Raw genomic sequence first — 15,190 nt, forward strand, 5'->3', positions numbered from 1 at the left:
CAATAACCCAGGGTTCTGCTAAGCAGTAAATGTCAAAGAGCGGTCATTAGCTCCCTAGGCCACAGAGTCTGCTGAAGTAAGAGGATGGAGTGGGGGTGGAAGGTGATTTACATCATGGCCTTCCAGAGGCTGGCTCTGGTATAGCCCATCACACTAGGCTGTTAAGTAGCTCCGGTCTCACACCCTTCACAGTCTTTCAGAAGCTACATAAGTTCCCACCCCCCTCCTCACCGCCCCCCTTCCCCCGCCCCCCACACCAGCCTGGGGACATGGCCCTCTTCCGACGCCTGCAAACGGTGGCATCAATTCGAGGCACGGTGACAGCAGGTTGTTTAGATGCGAATGCAAATGCAGAGACTGTGGGTCCGCCCCCAGGAGCACAGCCGCGCACTCTGAACAGAGCAAGTGAATGAAGGTGACTCACGGTGCCATAGACACGCAAGGAAAGAGCGACCTCCAGTGCCTACCAGCCCCTGTCCGAACCCTGCCCCTACGCCTCCGCGCCGCCTGGGGAAGACGCGCCCTTGCACGACCCCGCTAGCCCTGAACCGGGTAACCCTAGCCGAGAGCGCGGAAGGCTGGGACAGCCGCTGGCGAAACACAGCTTTCCATTGGTCATGAGAGCGCAGGGGGCGTGCCCTCCTTGAAGGAGCGGGCTAACTATTGGTCGGGCCAATGGACTAAGACCTGGGGTTGGCCGTGTCACACTAAAGGCGCCCTCGCGCGAAGGAAAGGCTTCCCTAAGGGGCGTGGCCGACGCTGGGCCCCGCCCCGAGCGTTTGGGGCTGGCAGTGGAGGCTGCGGTCGCCGCCCGGGACCCCCGCCGGGGCCGCCGCACGGGGCTGTCGGGAACGCCGGCCGGGTCGCGCAGGCCGGGTCGACGCTTTCCAGGCGTTCGAGACGCGGTAGGTGGCGGCTGGGGCGAGGTGGCGGTGGTTCGTAGCGCCGGGTGGAGCGGCGCTGCCCGCGCGTGCCAGTCCCCTCTGGCCTGAGGTCTCCCGGGCTGCGGGACGGGGCGGTGCGGGCGGCCGGACCTCGCGCCCTCGGCCGGAAGGGGCAAAAAGGCTTCCCGGAGGCGGGGGCGCGTCGAGTTTTTGCCTCCATTTTGCGGGCGGCGTGGTGGGTGCGGGTCGCGGCCTGGAAGAGGGGGTGGGAGGCCGGGGATGGGAAAGCCTGAGCGCAGCGGGGCCGGGCCAGGGCTGCGCGCGTCACGCAACTCGAGGCCCGAGCAGCTGAGCCGCGGGGCGGCCTCTCCCTGGCCCCTGGGGGAGCTCCCCCGCCCGCCCGCCGGCGTGTCCTGTTCACCCTATGTCTTCGGCGAAGCCCCAGTGCCCCCGACAGTGAGGGGCTCGCGCTGCGCCCTAGTCACCCCAGTCCGAGACTCTGTCACCAATTCGGAGTCGTTCCCACTGGAAAGATGGAGCCTAGAGAAGCTGTTTGTCGCCCCCGGGTGCCGAGGGGAAAGCAAGATACCTTTTTGCCTACAAGGGCCACCCTTTCCCTCTGTCGTCCCTAGAACAGTTCCTAGCAGCCTGGAGGTACATGTTTAAAACCTGTTTCAGGTCCTTAGTAATTATCTGGTTGGGCTCCTTCTGGTGTTTGTAATAAAAATGAGGGGGAACCTACCAGTGGCCAGACCAGATTGGACCTCACTGGGAACTCACTAGGAGGAGGGGCGGGCACGAGGATTGGCAGCATGCATAGATTGCCTAATAGTTCCTACATCTAGGGGGTGAAGGGTGTGGTTGAAATGCATGAGTGTATGGGGTCTGTCAGCCTAGGATTTGATTAAAAGTAGAGATGACTATTTTCATCCTGTCCCCTCCATCAGCTGGGTCAAGTTGAGGAACTCGGCGAAGAATTCTACTTCGGGGAAGCTTTTTAAAGTGCTTTCCCCAAACCCCCAACTAAAAATCTGTTTTTGTATAGCAGACGATATGTGTTGTGGGTTTCGCAGTCCCTAGCACAGTGCTTGAAACATTGAAGGCACTCAGTGATTGAAGGAAGCCAAAATAAAGTAAAAGTAGGGTAGCCAAAAGTTGACAAAGCAAAAACGTGGATTCTTTTCCCTCCTAGGACTAGTTATTCTTACAGCTAGGGTAGTTGAGCTCCAGCTCTCTTAAGTAAAAATCTTACCTGATGAGCTTTGCCATGTTACTAACTTGAGAGGAGCCATTTCACTTCTGCGTCCCCAGTGTCCTCACCTGTAACATGGAAGTTAGAGTAGTAACTACTCCATGGGTTCTGAGCATTAAATATAATGTTGATACAACATGGTTAGCATAATTCCTGCAAAAATACTTGAGTAGCTGTTAACAGTTGTTAGGATAAAAATAAAAAGATACTTGAACAGATTCACTAAATGTTTCACACTAAATATTCCTATGGTACTGGACCCTTGAGCATCTGTCTTTTGTTTTTTATCTGTTCCTCTATTTAATTAACCCTTAGCCTTTCCTAACTCCCCCTCCACACACAGTAAAAGCATTCCATAAGAAATTAACTATGTATGCATTTAGAGCCTGGACACCCCCGACTAACGTGCCAAACGTCCATGTAGTCAGGTATTGCAGTGTTGAGTACACTCTTGCTGTGGACTGATACTTGAAATCATATAAGACTAGAGGAATGAAGCACATGGAGCTGATGGGGCTGACAAGAAATCAAGATGGTTGGTTTTGCTAGAGAGAGGCAGATCTCTTATGACTTAATTCTGTTCTAAAGAAATATTCCATCTTTAGAGTTGTTCACAAACATTGTGAAAAGAAGTCTTCTTGTTGGGTTTCGACTTGTTTGCCAGACCTACAGGTAGCAGATACAACCCCTACAGGATATTGCCTCACTTCCAGGTTTTCCTGTACCACTCTCTGGTCACAGGAAACAGCCCAAGTTGCATAGTTCCTTTCAGCTATAGGTCCCCTAACTATGCTGGTTTCTTTTAAGTTGTGTGCAGTCTCCAAAACAAGTACCTTTGCCCTTTACACTTAGAGCAATCATGGAACTTCTGGCCTCTGATGCTGCTTTTAGTGTAGCCACAATGAATCCCTACTAGGGAATACTGTTTGTTCTATAATTAGCCATTAAAAACCTGCTGCAAAGTGTGAGCTCTTTATAGTGTCCTGTTGCAATGGCCTGAAGGACAAAGGCCCTAACTTTGCTTCTCCTATGCACCTGGCTTAAGATGGGCACTCAGTGAGTGGCTGTAAAACCGTGTAGTTGTTTTTTGGCCAGGGTACGGAAACAGGCTTACTGAGTAACCTGGTGTTCCTGAAGCATTATAGTGTTCTCCCAGTGACTGATAAGCATTTGTAAAATGCAGATTCTGATTCCTAGGCTCTGGGGCAGAACCTGAGAACCTGCATTCACAGCAAGCTCTGAGGTGATGCTGGTTGTAGCACTGTTGATTAGAAAGGTACTAACATAAGTATTTGAGTTTGCTTTGAGGGGGAAACCAATAAAAATTTTCTTCTTTGCTTGAGGTATTGTATTGAGGTAAAATTTTAGATTTTCAGAGCTTTTGAAAATTTGTCTTATTCTTTTCTTAATAACTTCTCTATTTGGTTCCAGAAAATGATTTAAAACAAAACTTGCTGGCAAATTACAGATGTGAGGCATACAGCAGGTGGGGGTGAGGGGAAGAATCAAAGCAGGGAAGGGAAGAGCACCAGGGACTACGGTGACCTTTCCCTATTGATATGGTGATGGGAGACACACAGGGACTACACCTGAGGGGAGAAATCAAGTACTGTACAAAAATGAACAATGATGTAAGAAAATTTAAAGGTTTAATTTAAAAAAATATTTGAGAAATTTTTCCAAGATACTTTGGTTTAACAGAATTTTTAATAAAAACAATTTGTGTAGATAGACTTAGATAGAGAAGAGGAATTCAAGAGCAAGATGAGTACACAAAATAAACTTAACCTCTCCAGTGCATTTTACTTTGCCGAGATTGCAGATTTTAGCCTGAACTTTCTTGCAGCCAAAGCAAAGAGGAAAATTTGTATTGGTTTCCCCATCACCTTTAAGGTAGTAACACACTGACTGCTCAGTGAAATAACTGCATTACTGATGTCAGACATCTTTTCCCATGGGTCCTCCAAGGATGCTTTGGTTCAGTGAGTGACATTCCTAATAGCATCGCCAGAGGAAATCAGCTTCTTTTTTTTTTTTTTTTTTTTTTTTTTTTTTTTTTTTTTTTTTTTTTTTTTTTTTTTTTTTAAGATTTATTTACTTATTCATACAGAACTGGGGTACAGGCCAGAGATGTGGAGGGTGAGAGGATTCACCAGAAACAGAGTGGGGAGCAGAACAGGCAGATCGACGAAGTACACTGCTGAGGGGAGCAGCGGGCCGGCAGGAGAGGTCTGCCTTGCCATGTGGATCTCCTCCGGGGCAGGCAGGGATCGAACTCATGCGGAAGTGGCTTAAGCTTCTTAGTGCTGTGCTTTAACCCGCTGCGCCATCAGGGAGGGCCGAAATCAGCTTCTTACTGGTCTTCTATGCATAGCCTGACAGCGTCAGAGAAAGATGCCAGAACAGTAAAAGCAAGGACTTTGTGGAACTACAACCATGTGACCTCAAACTGTGAGGGTGATTTTTGTTCTCCTAGAGCTGTTTATCTACTTTGCTCTTTGGTGAGTATACAGGGTATAGTTGATTAACATCTTCAGTCCTCAGCATCCTCATACTTTGAGCCTTGCTGGATAGGGACACTCTGCTGATTGCAGAGGAAACTGGGTAGGTTGGGGCTTAGGGCAGGAGGTGACAGAAGTCTGGCCAGGCTCCTTGTAGATGTGGCAGTTGTACCTCAGCAGGCCATCTGAAGATCTCACATGAGTTATGAGACCCTGCCTCAGCCCTACCACCGTGTTGACATAGAGGAACTCAGTGGCTCCTCCTCGGCCCTCTGGGACTTGTGTGACTCAAAACTTAGGGAAGCAGTTGTGGCAGGGAAAGGAGAGCAGCTGCTATACTTGAGAAACCTAGCAGTAACATCAACCCATTGCTAAGCCTGGGACATGTGCTTATACCCCTCTGTAGCTTAACCTATTTCCTTTCCACTTTGCTTTCACCTGCAGAGGAAGGAGACACAGCACTTAAGGTGACCTGTCTCAACCGAAAAGTCGGGGCCGAAGGGGAGGACTAAGGATCTCTTGGCCCTCCTGCTGCCAGGGAAGGAACAGGTGGAACATCAGTTGCTCAGATTGGCCTCTGAGTCTAGCCTCCAGCCACAGCATTCTTGGCACCCTCTCTGCTCTGAGGCAGTGAGAGGCTGTGAGTGCCCCTTTTGTGGGCCTCCCCCACTTAGGTCTGTACTCCCTTATCACACTGCCACCCATGCCTGAACTGGCTGCTGCCTTTAAGCTCTGTTCTCCACAAAGTTAGTTCCCCCAGAAGCCTTCCACTGGCCTGACAGTCTTGGGCCCTACCCTACTTCATCCCCTTTGCTTGTGGGCAGTTTTTGAGAAAGAGTGCCACTGAGAGCCTCGTTGTCTGGTTCTCTGACTAGATTCTGCCCTTGGGGGCACATGGCATTTACCACTTAGACCTGTGGGCTCCTATGAAAACAAGGAGTTCCAAGACTTTGGCCTCTGAACTGATAGGGCTTGCGCTGGCAGCAGCACCTGGCCTGTGTGTCCAGTACAAGTGGCTCTCTGTATACTGGGTACAGTGTAGGCCATGTCAGAATAGCGCTTCCCCAGGCAGTGTTGGTATGAAGCAGATTGTTTTGGGTACTTACGATTTCAAGAGCCCTGGGGAAAGTCCTTTTTTGGATCAGAGGAGTGAGTATTGCTGCGTAGGTGAATCGTTTGTATATTTGAATAAATTGGTTAAGACAGAAACACCTTTCCTCCCTCTTCCCTACCCCCCTCCTCCCCCCCAAAATCCCAATCCTCTCTCCATCCTGGATAGGAGGGAGTGGAAGGAAGCCTGGCAGCTGTGGTGGGACTGTGCGAGGGTGGTGCTGCAGATACCAAGAATGATCACATGTACAGGCTCAGGAGTTAGTGTTACACATACGTAATATGGGAGCATATTTTTACTGTCGGGTAAGAGTAAGCCAAGCCTTCATCACTCCTATTTATATCCAATAGGTCATAAGGCATTCACAGATCCTGAAAACAAAAAATTTTAATAGTAAAATCCAAGTGGTCTCTTGAATATCCCAAAGCTTATGTGACTCATGTCTCTTGGTTTGGCCAAGGATAGGGCAGTTCTCATACGTACAGACTTCCTCAGATAAGTGAGTTGAATTCATTGTGCATTGTCTGTGCTCTGAGGCCTCTGCCCATCAGGGAGCTGCTGGCTTCCAGTAATACTGTAAAATGTGTAATCTGAACGCAGGGAGATCCAACATAAGAGTGGCAGGTTGTTTAAAGCTGCTGATCTGGGAGATGGCGTTGGTTGTTCAACATAGCTAGTCATTTTCATAGTGTGAGCAGTCAGTCCGTTGGCTGCCTTGACTAACTGTAACCTCTTTGCATCTACCCTCACCTCCCAGAGAGTCAGGAGTGGAGCCCTACAAATGTCAGGCAGCCACATTTACTATGTTTTTCTTCATCGTTAATTTAAAATATCTTGATTGTTGTTTTAAAGATGGTTTGCTTTCAACCGTTATTCCTGGAAGGAGTTTTCCTTGATTGTTTTTTGTTGATATATCTTTCTTTTGTGGTAGTCTGTAATATCTTACAAAGGTTTTAGAATGAACTCTTAACGGACTTGTGTCTTCCCCCCCCAAAAAGAACAAATTCACTTTTATTTATTGGCTTTTCAATAAGTTTAAATCCTTGAGGGGTACTACAGCATCACATGGATTCTGTGTCCAGAGGCATTAGCAGGAAGATGACTTCAAAATTTGTCTTGAACCAAACCACAAACTTAGTTCAGATGAGTTTTATTCATTCTGCCACCAGGAGTCGCTGTGTTGTTCCTTGCACATCTGCCGTGACAGAATTCAGTTTCATCTCCAGCAGAAACACCTTTAGTTTTGAAAAGAACTGCATCATGCTCTCCCTGGTTCTGGAGACCCTGCCTGCAGCCAGCAAAAATGCACAGCCTTGCAACCATGTTTTAGGAGTCCTGTTCCTATCAGGCCTTAGTTGTTTGCCCCCAAACAGCAGCAACAGAAATTTCACTCCTCAGGGCTTATTTTACTCTTTCACATTCGTCTGTATTAATTCTTGTAATAAATTTGTAGAACAGAAAAAGATACATGAATTTTCAGGTAGAGTTATAAATAAGATTATGAAAGGACCACTTATGCAGCATGAGAAAACCACCTCTGAGCCCTGTTTCCAGTATTACCACTCCATGCAAATTACAGAATTTTAGACCTTCTACCTGGTTGCTGAAGGGCCTCTGGCAACAACACTGTTAACTCATCCATTCTGTGTGTATACTTGAAAGTTGCCTAGAAGTATCTCCTCATGGAGGTGAATAGCTGATTATGCTAGCTCACCACTTTCTGTGCCCCTCCCCCAGGAGGGGAGTAATGAAACCCAGACAAAACGAAAAGAAAGAGTCCTACTCGGGCCATTGAGTTTTTCAGAATGAAGCAGAAATTAGAAATTGGAAACACCAGTCTAGAATCATTCTTCACCCTAATTTATCTAGCCGATGGGCTGAGCGTAGGCCTGACATTTTGGAAACACAATTAACTTGTAAGTCTCCATGTGCACAGGCGAGGATGTGGCTCCATGAACATATGTCTCAGTAGAACTTGTTTCTGCCACCACTCTCTTGCCTTCTAGGTGCTTTCTGTTTTGTAACTTGTTCCCTCATTGGTTCATGGAAGCTTGTGTTCTGGAGTGACACAGTCAAGATTTGAATCTTCCTGAGCCTTTACTCCCTTTGTGAAATATGAGGATAAGAGGGCTTGCCTCCCATGCGGCCTGCCCAGTGTTGCTAGTGGAGGTGTACACTGATGCCACCTTAGGGGGCATCACTTGTTCATGTGGCAGAAATCATATGTGGGTGCCCTGCTGTGCACACCGATAGCTGTGATGGGGTGTGCATGCAAGTAAGTGATGTGTGTGCTCAGCTTAGCATTGTTTATGACAGTAAAAAAAAACCTGGAACTGTCCCCCAAATACCCACTAACAAGGAACTGGTGGAATAAACTAGAAAGCATCCTTATAATGGAATGCAGTACTAGGCAGTGATTGAGAAAAGTAAAAAACCATGTTTTGTTTTTTAAGATTTGTTTATGCACACAGAATTGGGGTACAGGCCAGAGGTGCAGTAGCCATGAGAGGACTCACCAGAGACAGAGAACAGGCAGACAGACAAAGTACACTGCTGGGGGGGGGGGTCAGGAGAGGTCTGCTGTACCATGTGTGTCACCTCCATAGCTGGGGATCAAACTTGAGCTGAAGTAGCTGTGGCCAGCTTCACAGTGCTGTGCTTTAACCCATTGTGTCACCAGGGAGGGCCCAGAAACTATGTTTTGTTTAAAAAAGGAGAGCAAGGTTCTGAACAATATGCTGTACAGTTTGCTACTTTACGTAAACGTGGGAGGAAAGTTGAAAGATGGTTTTGTCTACATCGAGAGGTGAGAGGTATATGTAAAATTATGAGCTTTATCTCTTAAGCAGGAATATCTAGTAGTAAACATTTTGCTTTTTCTCCCTCTGGTGGATTCCTGTCACTTGTAACCCTGATTATGTCACACACACACGTGACCCTTGGTGCACCAGACTCAGTGAGGAGTGGGACAGGCGTAGAGGGAGACTCCCTCCAGTGCATTTTTAAATTTAGATCATATGTTACCTGTTCAAAAACCTGTTTGTTTTTTTTTTTCTGATGAACTCTTGCCCACGTGGTGGTTGTGAGAATGCATGTGGTGTGTACTCTTCTCTGTTGTCACAGAGCAGGGAAGAACCTTCTCATTTTCTGTGCTGCCCATTCGTATTTGCCAGCACGTGAGCCAAGTTGATGAGCCACACTCACGGCCTCCTGTATCTTCTCAGGCTTTCCTCCCAACACAGCACGTCTCTTGCCACACTGCTCTGCCTCCTGCTCTCTGAGGAAATAAGTCCTGCCCAGGTTGAAGCTTGAGGTTGGCCACGCGCACTCCAGCTAGCGTTCCTTTGCTCGCACTCCAAGTTTTCCAGGGTTGTTCTCTCGCAGGCCCTCCCAGCAGTGCTCCCTGGCCTGCACACTAAGGCCGAGGGCGTGGGTCCCCCTGTGTTCCCAGAAACTTAATAGAATGATTGTTTTCAGGTTCAGATTGGAGATTTCTTCTTCCCTTCCTCAGTGTTTTACCCTGATTCTTTCCTGCCTGTGGGCCAGCTAACTGGTCTCTCAGTGCCACACGCACACATTACATGGCCCTTACCATTGTTACCCAGTTGAATGTCCTTGACTCCACTCGGTTATCAGGTGAAGCTTAATCCAAGCCTGTGCAAGGAGAGTCATTGATCTCTGTTTTGAGAGCCAGAGCCATGTTGGAAGAGACACACCCACCTGCTCCACTACTTGGAGTGGTTTCTGTGTCTGGGCCCTCCTTCCCCAGGCACTGGAGTTCATCCTGGACCCAGCAGAGGCTTGGTGATTTTTTTTTTTCCTTGGGCAGTTGTGTGGGGGCTGCTAGGCTAGGCCAGGGGGTAGTGACTTAAGCAGAGCCGTACCTTGACTCTGATTTGGAGCTGCACTGGCCCTCCTGGCCTGCTGCTGGGACTGTAACAGCCACTTAAAGACTAGACAGTATGATGTGCTTCTGCATCTCCTTTGCGACTAAGGAGAGACTGGTTTCTGTCGTTTTCTCTGAGGAAGTAGCCACCATTTGTTCCTTTTTCTCTTTTGCTCCTTGCCCCCCAACTTTTTACTTCATCATTAAAAGAAAGGTTTCCTAGGGCACAGGCAAAAACAATTGATCATTCTCCCTTTCTTGTTTTATAGGTGGCTGAAGATTTCTGCAGAGCCTTGACCTAAGGACATCTTAATGGCCTTGGGAGAAGAAAAAACAGAGGTGGCAGTAGAGGCGTCCAAGGACACAAAGCTCCCACCCTGTGGGAGATGGAGCTGCAGGGAGCAGGAGATGGACACAGGTCCTGTGAGCAGTGAGCAGCTGCCCCGCCTGGAAGCTGAGGGAGGGCCTGCCTCCCCTGCGTGTGGGCCAGAAGAGCTACATGTCGCTGCCTGCTGCGGTGGGGCCAGCCCTGGAGACCCCCGTGGGGCCTGCCAGCCACAGGCTGACCTCTTCTGCAAGGAGCCAGTAGCTGGTGGGTCTCCGCCTGCGCTGGGTTGTCTGCTTCCTCCTGCTGGTACGGGGACTGGAGACCTGCACTCTATGGAAAACCAGGTAGGTACTGAAACGGGGGCTTGTAGGTCTGCCTCAGCTGTTCTGTAGGAGTGTGCTCCAACCTTTTATCACCATCCTTATGTCCGTGATCAGTGTGCAAGCGGAGGGAGCCTGGGTGGGATGTTTTCTCTTCTACAGGTTCACCTGAAAAGTTGGGCCGTGGGTCCAGCAGGGGCTCTTTCTACAGCATCTCCTGCTCAAGAGTGTGACAGGTGACCTTGAGGACTAGAGACACTGGCCATAAGCCAGAGAGCTTGGCATGAAAAGCTCTGACAGGGGACTCATGCCCTGTTCCTGATGGTCTGAAGACTCCAGAGGGACTCTGAGGAGATTGTGGGAAGGTCCAGGACTGTGGACTTCAGGAAGCCTGGCAGAGTCTCGGTGGGCAGCTCTGTCTCTGGGCAAGATTTTCCTGGGCCCTCCTGACAGCAGAGCAGCCTTGCCTACTAGGAGTCACATGGAGCAGAGTCCAGCCTGGCATGTGACCTCAAGCAAATCACAACATCTTTCAGGAAAGGTGACCTGAATGATCTCTCCCTCCCAGCCGTGACATCCTCCTATGTTCTGCTTGCCGAGACCTTTCATAGGAAGAGTGTGGTTTTGACTGTGTGCTGTCCTTGAACTCCCATTCTGTGCAGGCTCTGAGCAAGATTGGGAGAGAACAAGGGTGGCCCACCTGCCTGGGGGCCAGGGCAGAGGGAGCTGAGGGCACTGGTGAGTCTGAGACTCAGGGAGACAGTAAGTAGCCAAGCACACACCAAGATGGGCTGTTTCCTGGATATGAATCTGTCAACATGGCTATGAAGCTGTCAACATGTGTTTTTCACACTTGAATTGAATTCTTGTGTCTTGGGGAAGTGGTACTGCCACTCTCCCCATTTTACAGATGAGGGAATTGAAACTCACAGTCATATGTGGAAGAGGGAGTTGGGGTGAGGCCCCAACTGGCCCCAAACTCTGTGCCTAACCCCCATGCTCCTGCCCCCTCTGGGGTGAGTTCTCCATCAAGCAGGTTAAAAATCCAGAGTGAAGAGACTGCAATGAACAGCTCCTTTTGTCAGTATTCCCATAACTACTGGTTCCGCTGGGCAGTCGAAGGCCTGGAGGGTTGTCTGCTTGCTGAGTTTGGATGTAGCTCCTGTCAGCAACAGAATGACCAAGATTTCATGTGCTCAGGAACCCCTTCTCAAGGCTAAGCTTCAGCGTGACAGTTAATCTACTCACTCACTCACTAGGTGTCTGTAGAGTTAGAACTTTTTAAAGGACTGAGGGCAGGAGGGAACCTGACTGAGCCAGTACTGAGCACTAGCAGCATAGTCTATCTGAGTCTTGATTTCAGTTCAGCCGCTTTTCTGAACACCACCTGGGCCACTAAAGAAAACTTGTTATCTCAGAAAGGAATTTTGCTTGTCTTTTTTCATCTAAGTGCTTTTTCTTATTGTAGATGGAAGAGACCAGGACTTCTGCTTCAGAGGAGCAATCTCAGACTCTTACTGTTCGCAGAGCTACAGCTCTTAGCCCAGGAGATGATGCTGATACAGAAGATGACCCATTCCCAGTAGAGACGCCGCAAGTGCTAGACCACAGCCAAGAGGCTCGCATCTCCTGTTTCTCTTTCCCATCGAGGTGGAGGTCTGTGGTGAGCCCAGGTGCTAATAATGCACCTCAGTTTTCCAGCTGCAGCATCTCTGCCTCATCTCCGGGCAGCAGCCTCCAGCGTCACCAAGAGCAGGCGGAGACTCAAGGTTGCTCCCTTGCCACGGTCTTCTCCTCTTCGGAGCTGGTTGTTCCCCAGTCAGCTCCCTCTGTGGTGGGACCAGGGCCTCCGCTCCAGTGGTCACCACAGCCTGTGTCCTCTAAGGATGATGTTCCAGGGCCGGGCAGGAGGCACCTCTCCTTCCAGGCTGAGTACTGGGCCTGTGTTCTTCCAGATTCTCTGCCCCCTTCTCCTGACCGCCACTCTCCCCTCTGGAACCCAAATAAAGAGTATGAAGACCTGTTGGACTATACTTACCCACTGAGGCCCAAGCCTCAGCTCACAAAGCACCTTGACAGCCATGTGCTCGCTGATCCTATCCTGCAGGACTCAGGTGTAGACCTGGATAGCTTCTCTGTCTCCCCAGCAAGCACCCTAAAGTCACCCACTAATGTCTCCCACAGTTGCCCACCAGCAGAGGCTACTGCCCTGCCATTCTCTGCACCTAGAGAGTTGGGTCTCAAGCAGTGGCCCTCAAGAGTACCTCACCAGCAGGGCAGCAGGGACTTGGCATCTTGTGGCCAGCTTACCTCTACCCCCAGAGCTGCAGGCCGTAGAGGCACCCCTAGGGAGAGCAGAGAGCCAGCCCCAAAGGGTGTGAAGGACAGGCTGACTGTGGACAAGCACCTCCAGGTGGACTCTCCTCAGCTGAGGAAATGGAACAGAGGGTGGCCCTCACCCAGACCAGGAAGAGAGAGAGGGGTCAGCCAGTGTGTCCAGCCCACTGTCTACACAGAATCCAGATGGAAATCAGAAGAGATGGAAAGTGACGAGGAGTATCTTGCTCTGCCCACACGACTCACGCAAGTTTCTAGTTTGGTTTCATATCTAGGTTCCGTTCCTACCTTGGTGACCTTTCCCCCTGGAGCGGCTGAAGGGCAGAGTTCCCTGGATCTATCAGACGGCGATGGGCCAGCTTCCCTCCCGTCGGACTCCAATCAAAGCCAGCTTCCCCCTGGGGCTGCACTCAGAGTGTCCCGGGACCCTGACAACCAGAACCCCCCTTTGCTACACTCTTTCATCCATGCAGGGGGCTCTGCAGGGAAAAGGAGTCTAGTGAACAGTCAGACCCTGGGGCTTTCCTCTGGACCACTGAGAACATGCTCCTCCTTGCCAGCTGCGTTGGCCCAGCGGGCACTCTCGGAATCAGGTGCTGGAGGAGAGCAGGGGAAAGAGTCTCTCGTGCAGTGTGTGAAGGTAAACCAACACTGGGGGCTTTGCCACTAACGTAACTTATTTTTATGTGCCAGACCCTGTACTATATCTTGTTTGGTCCTCATGTTTCTACCTAATAAAGATTACACTCATTTGGAGAAAAAGGCAACTAAAGGATGTCACCCAGCTAGTAAGGGCTGGAGACTGGGAACTTTTACCACGACCCCAGGCTGCTTCCCAAGGCTTTAGCCTTGGGATTAAGAGGTTGCAGCAGAAGGGCTGCTGTGCTTGGAGCCCTAGGGCTTAGCAGGGGTAAGTGGCTTTCTAACGCTGGGGCTCTTAGAGGTGCAGCTCGATAATGTAACTACAGAGCCTAGAGTATTAGATGTGCCATTCTCTAGACTTATTGGCCACCACACCTGCTCTTGTCACCTACAAATATCTGGAGATTTAATACTCTGGAATTGGTTGTCAGTTTCAAGCATAGCAGATCCTAAGTCATGTTGTCTTTGGAGTTTTGGCTCATTCTCTGTGTTTGCTCCATGTTGCACATGGAGTGTTGCCGCTTCGGGGTGTTGTGTGGATTGCATGCAATAGTCCACCTTGCGGGCTGACACAAGGTGGCTGAGGAATAGGATTCCCCTCGTATTCAGAGTCCCTGTGCCTGCCTCCCAGGTGAGTGGGAGACACCGCTCCCCGCAGCCTCAGGGCTGCGTCTGAGCCAGCACCAGACACCAGCATTCCAGGAATGCTTTAGCCTACACCGCACTGCCCTACGGGTCAGTCTTACGGCCCTGCAGTACAGTCTAGATGCGCAGCCTTCTAGCTCGGGCAGGGCCCAGCTCTGGCTGATGGGAGAATGCACAAGCTTGGTTTAGGCTAGTCACAATCTTAGCCGTTATTTTAGGTTCATGGTTTTTCCAGGAACAACTCAGTAGTTGGCAGTGGGGCCAACTCAAGCACTGTTTCCATGGCAGACATGTGAGCTTTTCCTTCTGCCCCTCACCTTAGTTGCTGTAGTCCCATGTGCAGGGGTAGCTTTTCTCAGCTGGTATTTTTAACTTTACATAAAAAATGGGTGTTTTCTCTCCTGTCAAGGAGAGCAGTGGGACTCTTCATGTTTTCCTGGCAGAGGTCAGGAAGAGAGGAGACTCAGGCCTCAAGCTAGAATGCTGAAGGTGCACAGTCTGCTTCCCAAAATTCCCTGGATCTTTTTTTAGCCTTTTGAAAATGTAAAGGAACATTCCAGCAGTAACGTGTTTTTCCCCACACAGACATTTTGTTGTCAACTTGAAGAGCTGATCCTCTGGCTGTATAATGTGGCTGACATCACTGACCACTTGACTCCACCTAAGTCCAATCTTACTGGTCTCAAGTCTTCTCTGCAGCTTTATCGGGTAATACATGGGTCCTGGCTTTGGGCACTTCACTCACGAAGTGAATTACTTCATTAGAGTTAACTGCCAAATAACTGATGTTCTGTGTTGTGGCTCAACTGTTTTATCTAAAATCTAATCAGAGGATTTTTTCAAACTTATCATGCTGAAAACTAAAATGCTGTGTTACCTCTCAGGCCAAATAGTTTACAGAAAACATCTTTAATTACAAATACAAAAGGGTAATTTGCAGGTTTCTCAGGGATTGGTAAATACAGTCACTAAGCTTGTCATATGATTATTTAAGTAGAATTAAGAAATTCTTATTTTTCAGTTGCACTAACCACCCTGCAAGCATACAGTCACATTTATCAATATGAGGGCTACCATATTGAACAGTACAGAATCAGAACATCTTCACAGAATAGTCTACTGGACAGCAAGCATTATTTATGGATTGAGATAAATTGTACTGACTTGAGACTCATACATATGAACAAAAATTTATCAGTTTCTTATCAGTGTATTTTTTAGAGTTTTACCTGTTTTTCATCAGATTTTTTTTAATATATTTTTTAAAGATTTATTTATTTATTT

General features: G+C 49.1%; 1 protein-coding gene across 1 annotated transcript in view; it reads left to right on the plus strand.

The window, feature by feature from the left end:
- Positions 1–822: 822 nt before the first annotated feature.
- CEP68 (centrosomal protein 68kDa) overlaps positions 823–15,190 on the plus strand; it is a 19,577-nt gene continuing 5,209 nt past the window's right edge. The window contains exons 1-4 of the mRNA XM_004691344.2: positions 823–905; positions 9,904–10,306; positions 11,751–13,259; positions 14,492–14,614. Of these exons, the coding sequence (XP_004691401.1) occupies positions 9,947–10,306; positions 11,751–13,259; positions 14,492–14,614 (1,992 nt within the window). The 5' untranslated portion in view covers positions 823–905; positions 9,904–9,946. The remainder of the gene's footprint in view (positions 906–9,903; positions 10,307–11,750; positions 13,260–14,491; positions 14,615–15,190) is intronic.

The sequence above is a fragment of the Condylura cristata genome, unplaced genomic scaffold, assembly GCF_000260355.1.
Source record: "Condylura cristata isolate star-nosed mole 26May11 unplaced genomic scaffold, ConCri1.0 scaffold00031, whole genome shotgun sequence".
Taxonomy (NCBI): Eukaryota; Metazoa; Chordata; class Mammalia; order Eulipotyphla; family Talpidae; genus Condylura; species Condylura cristata.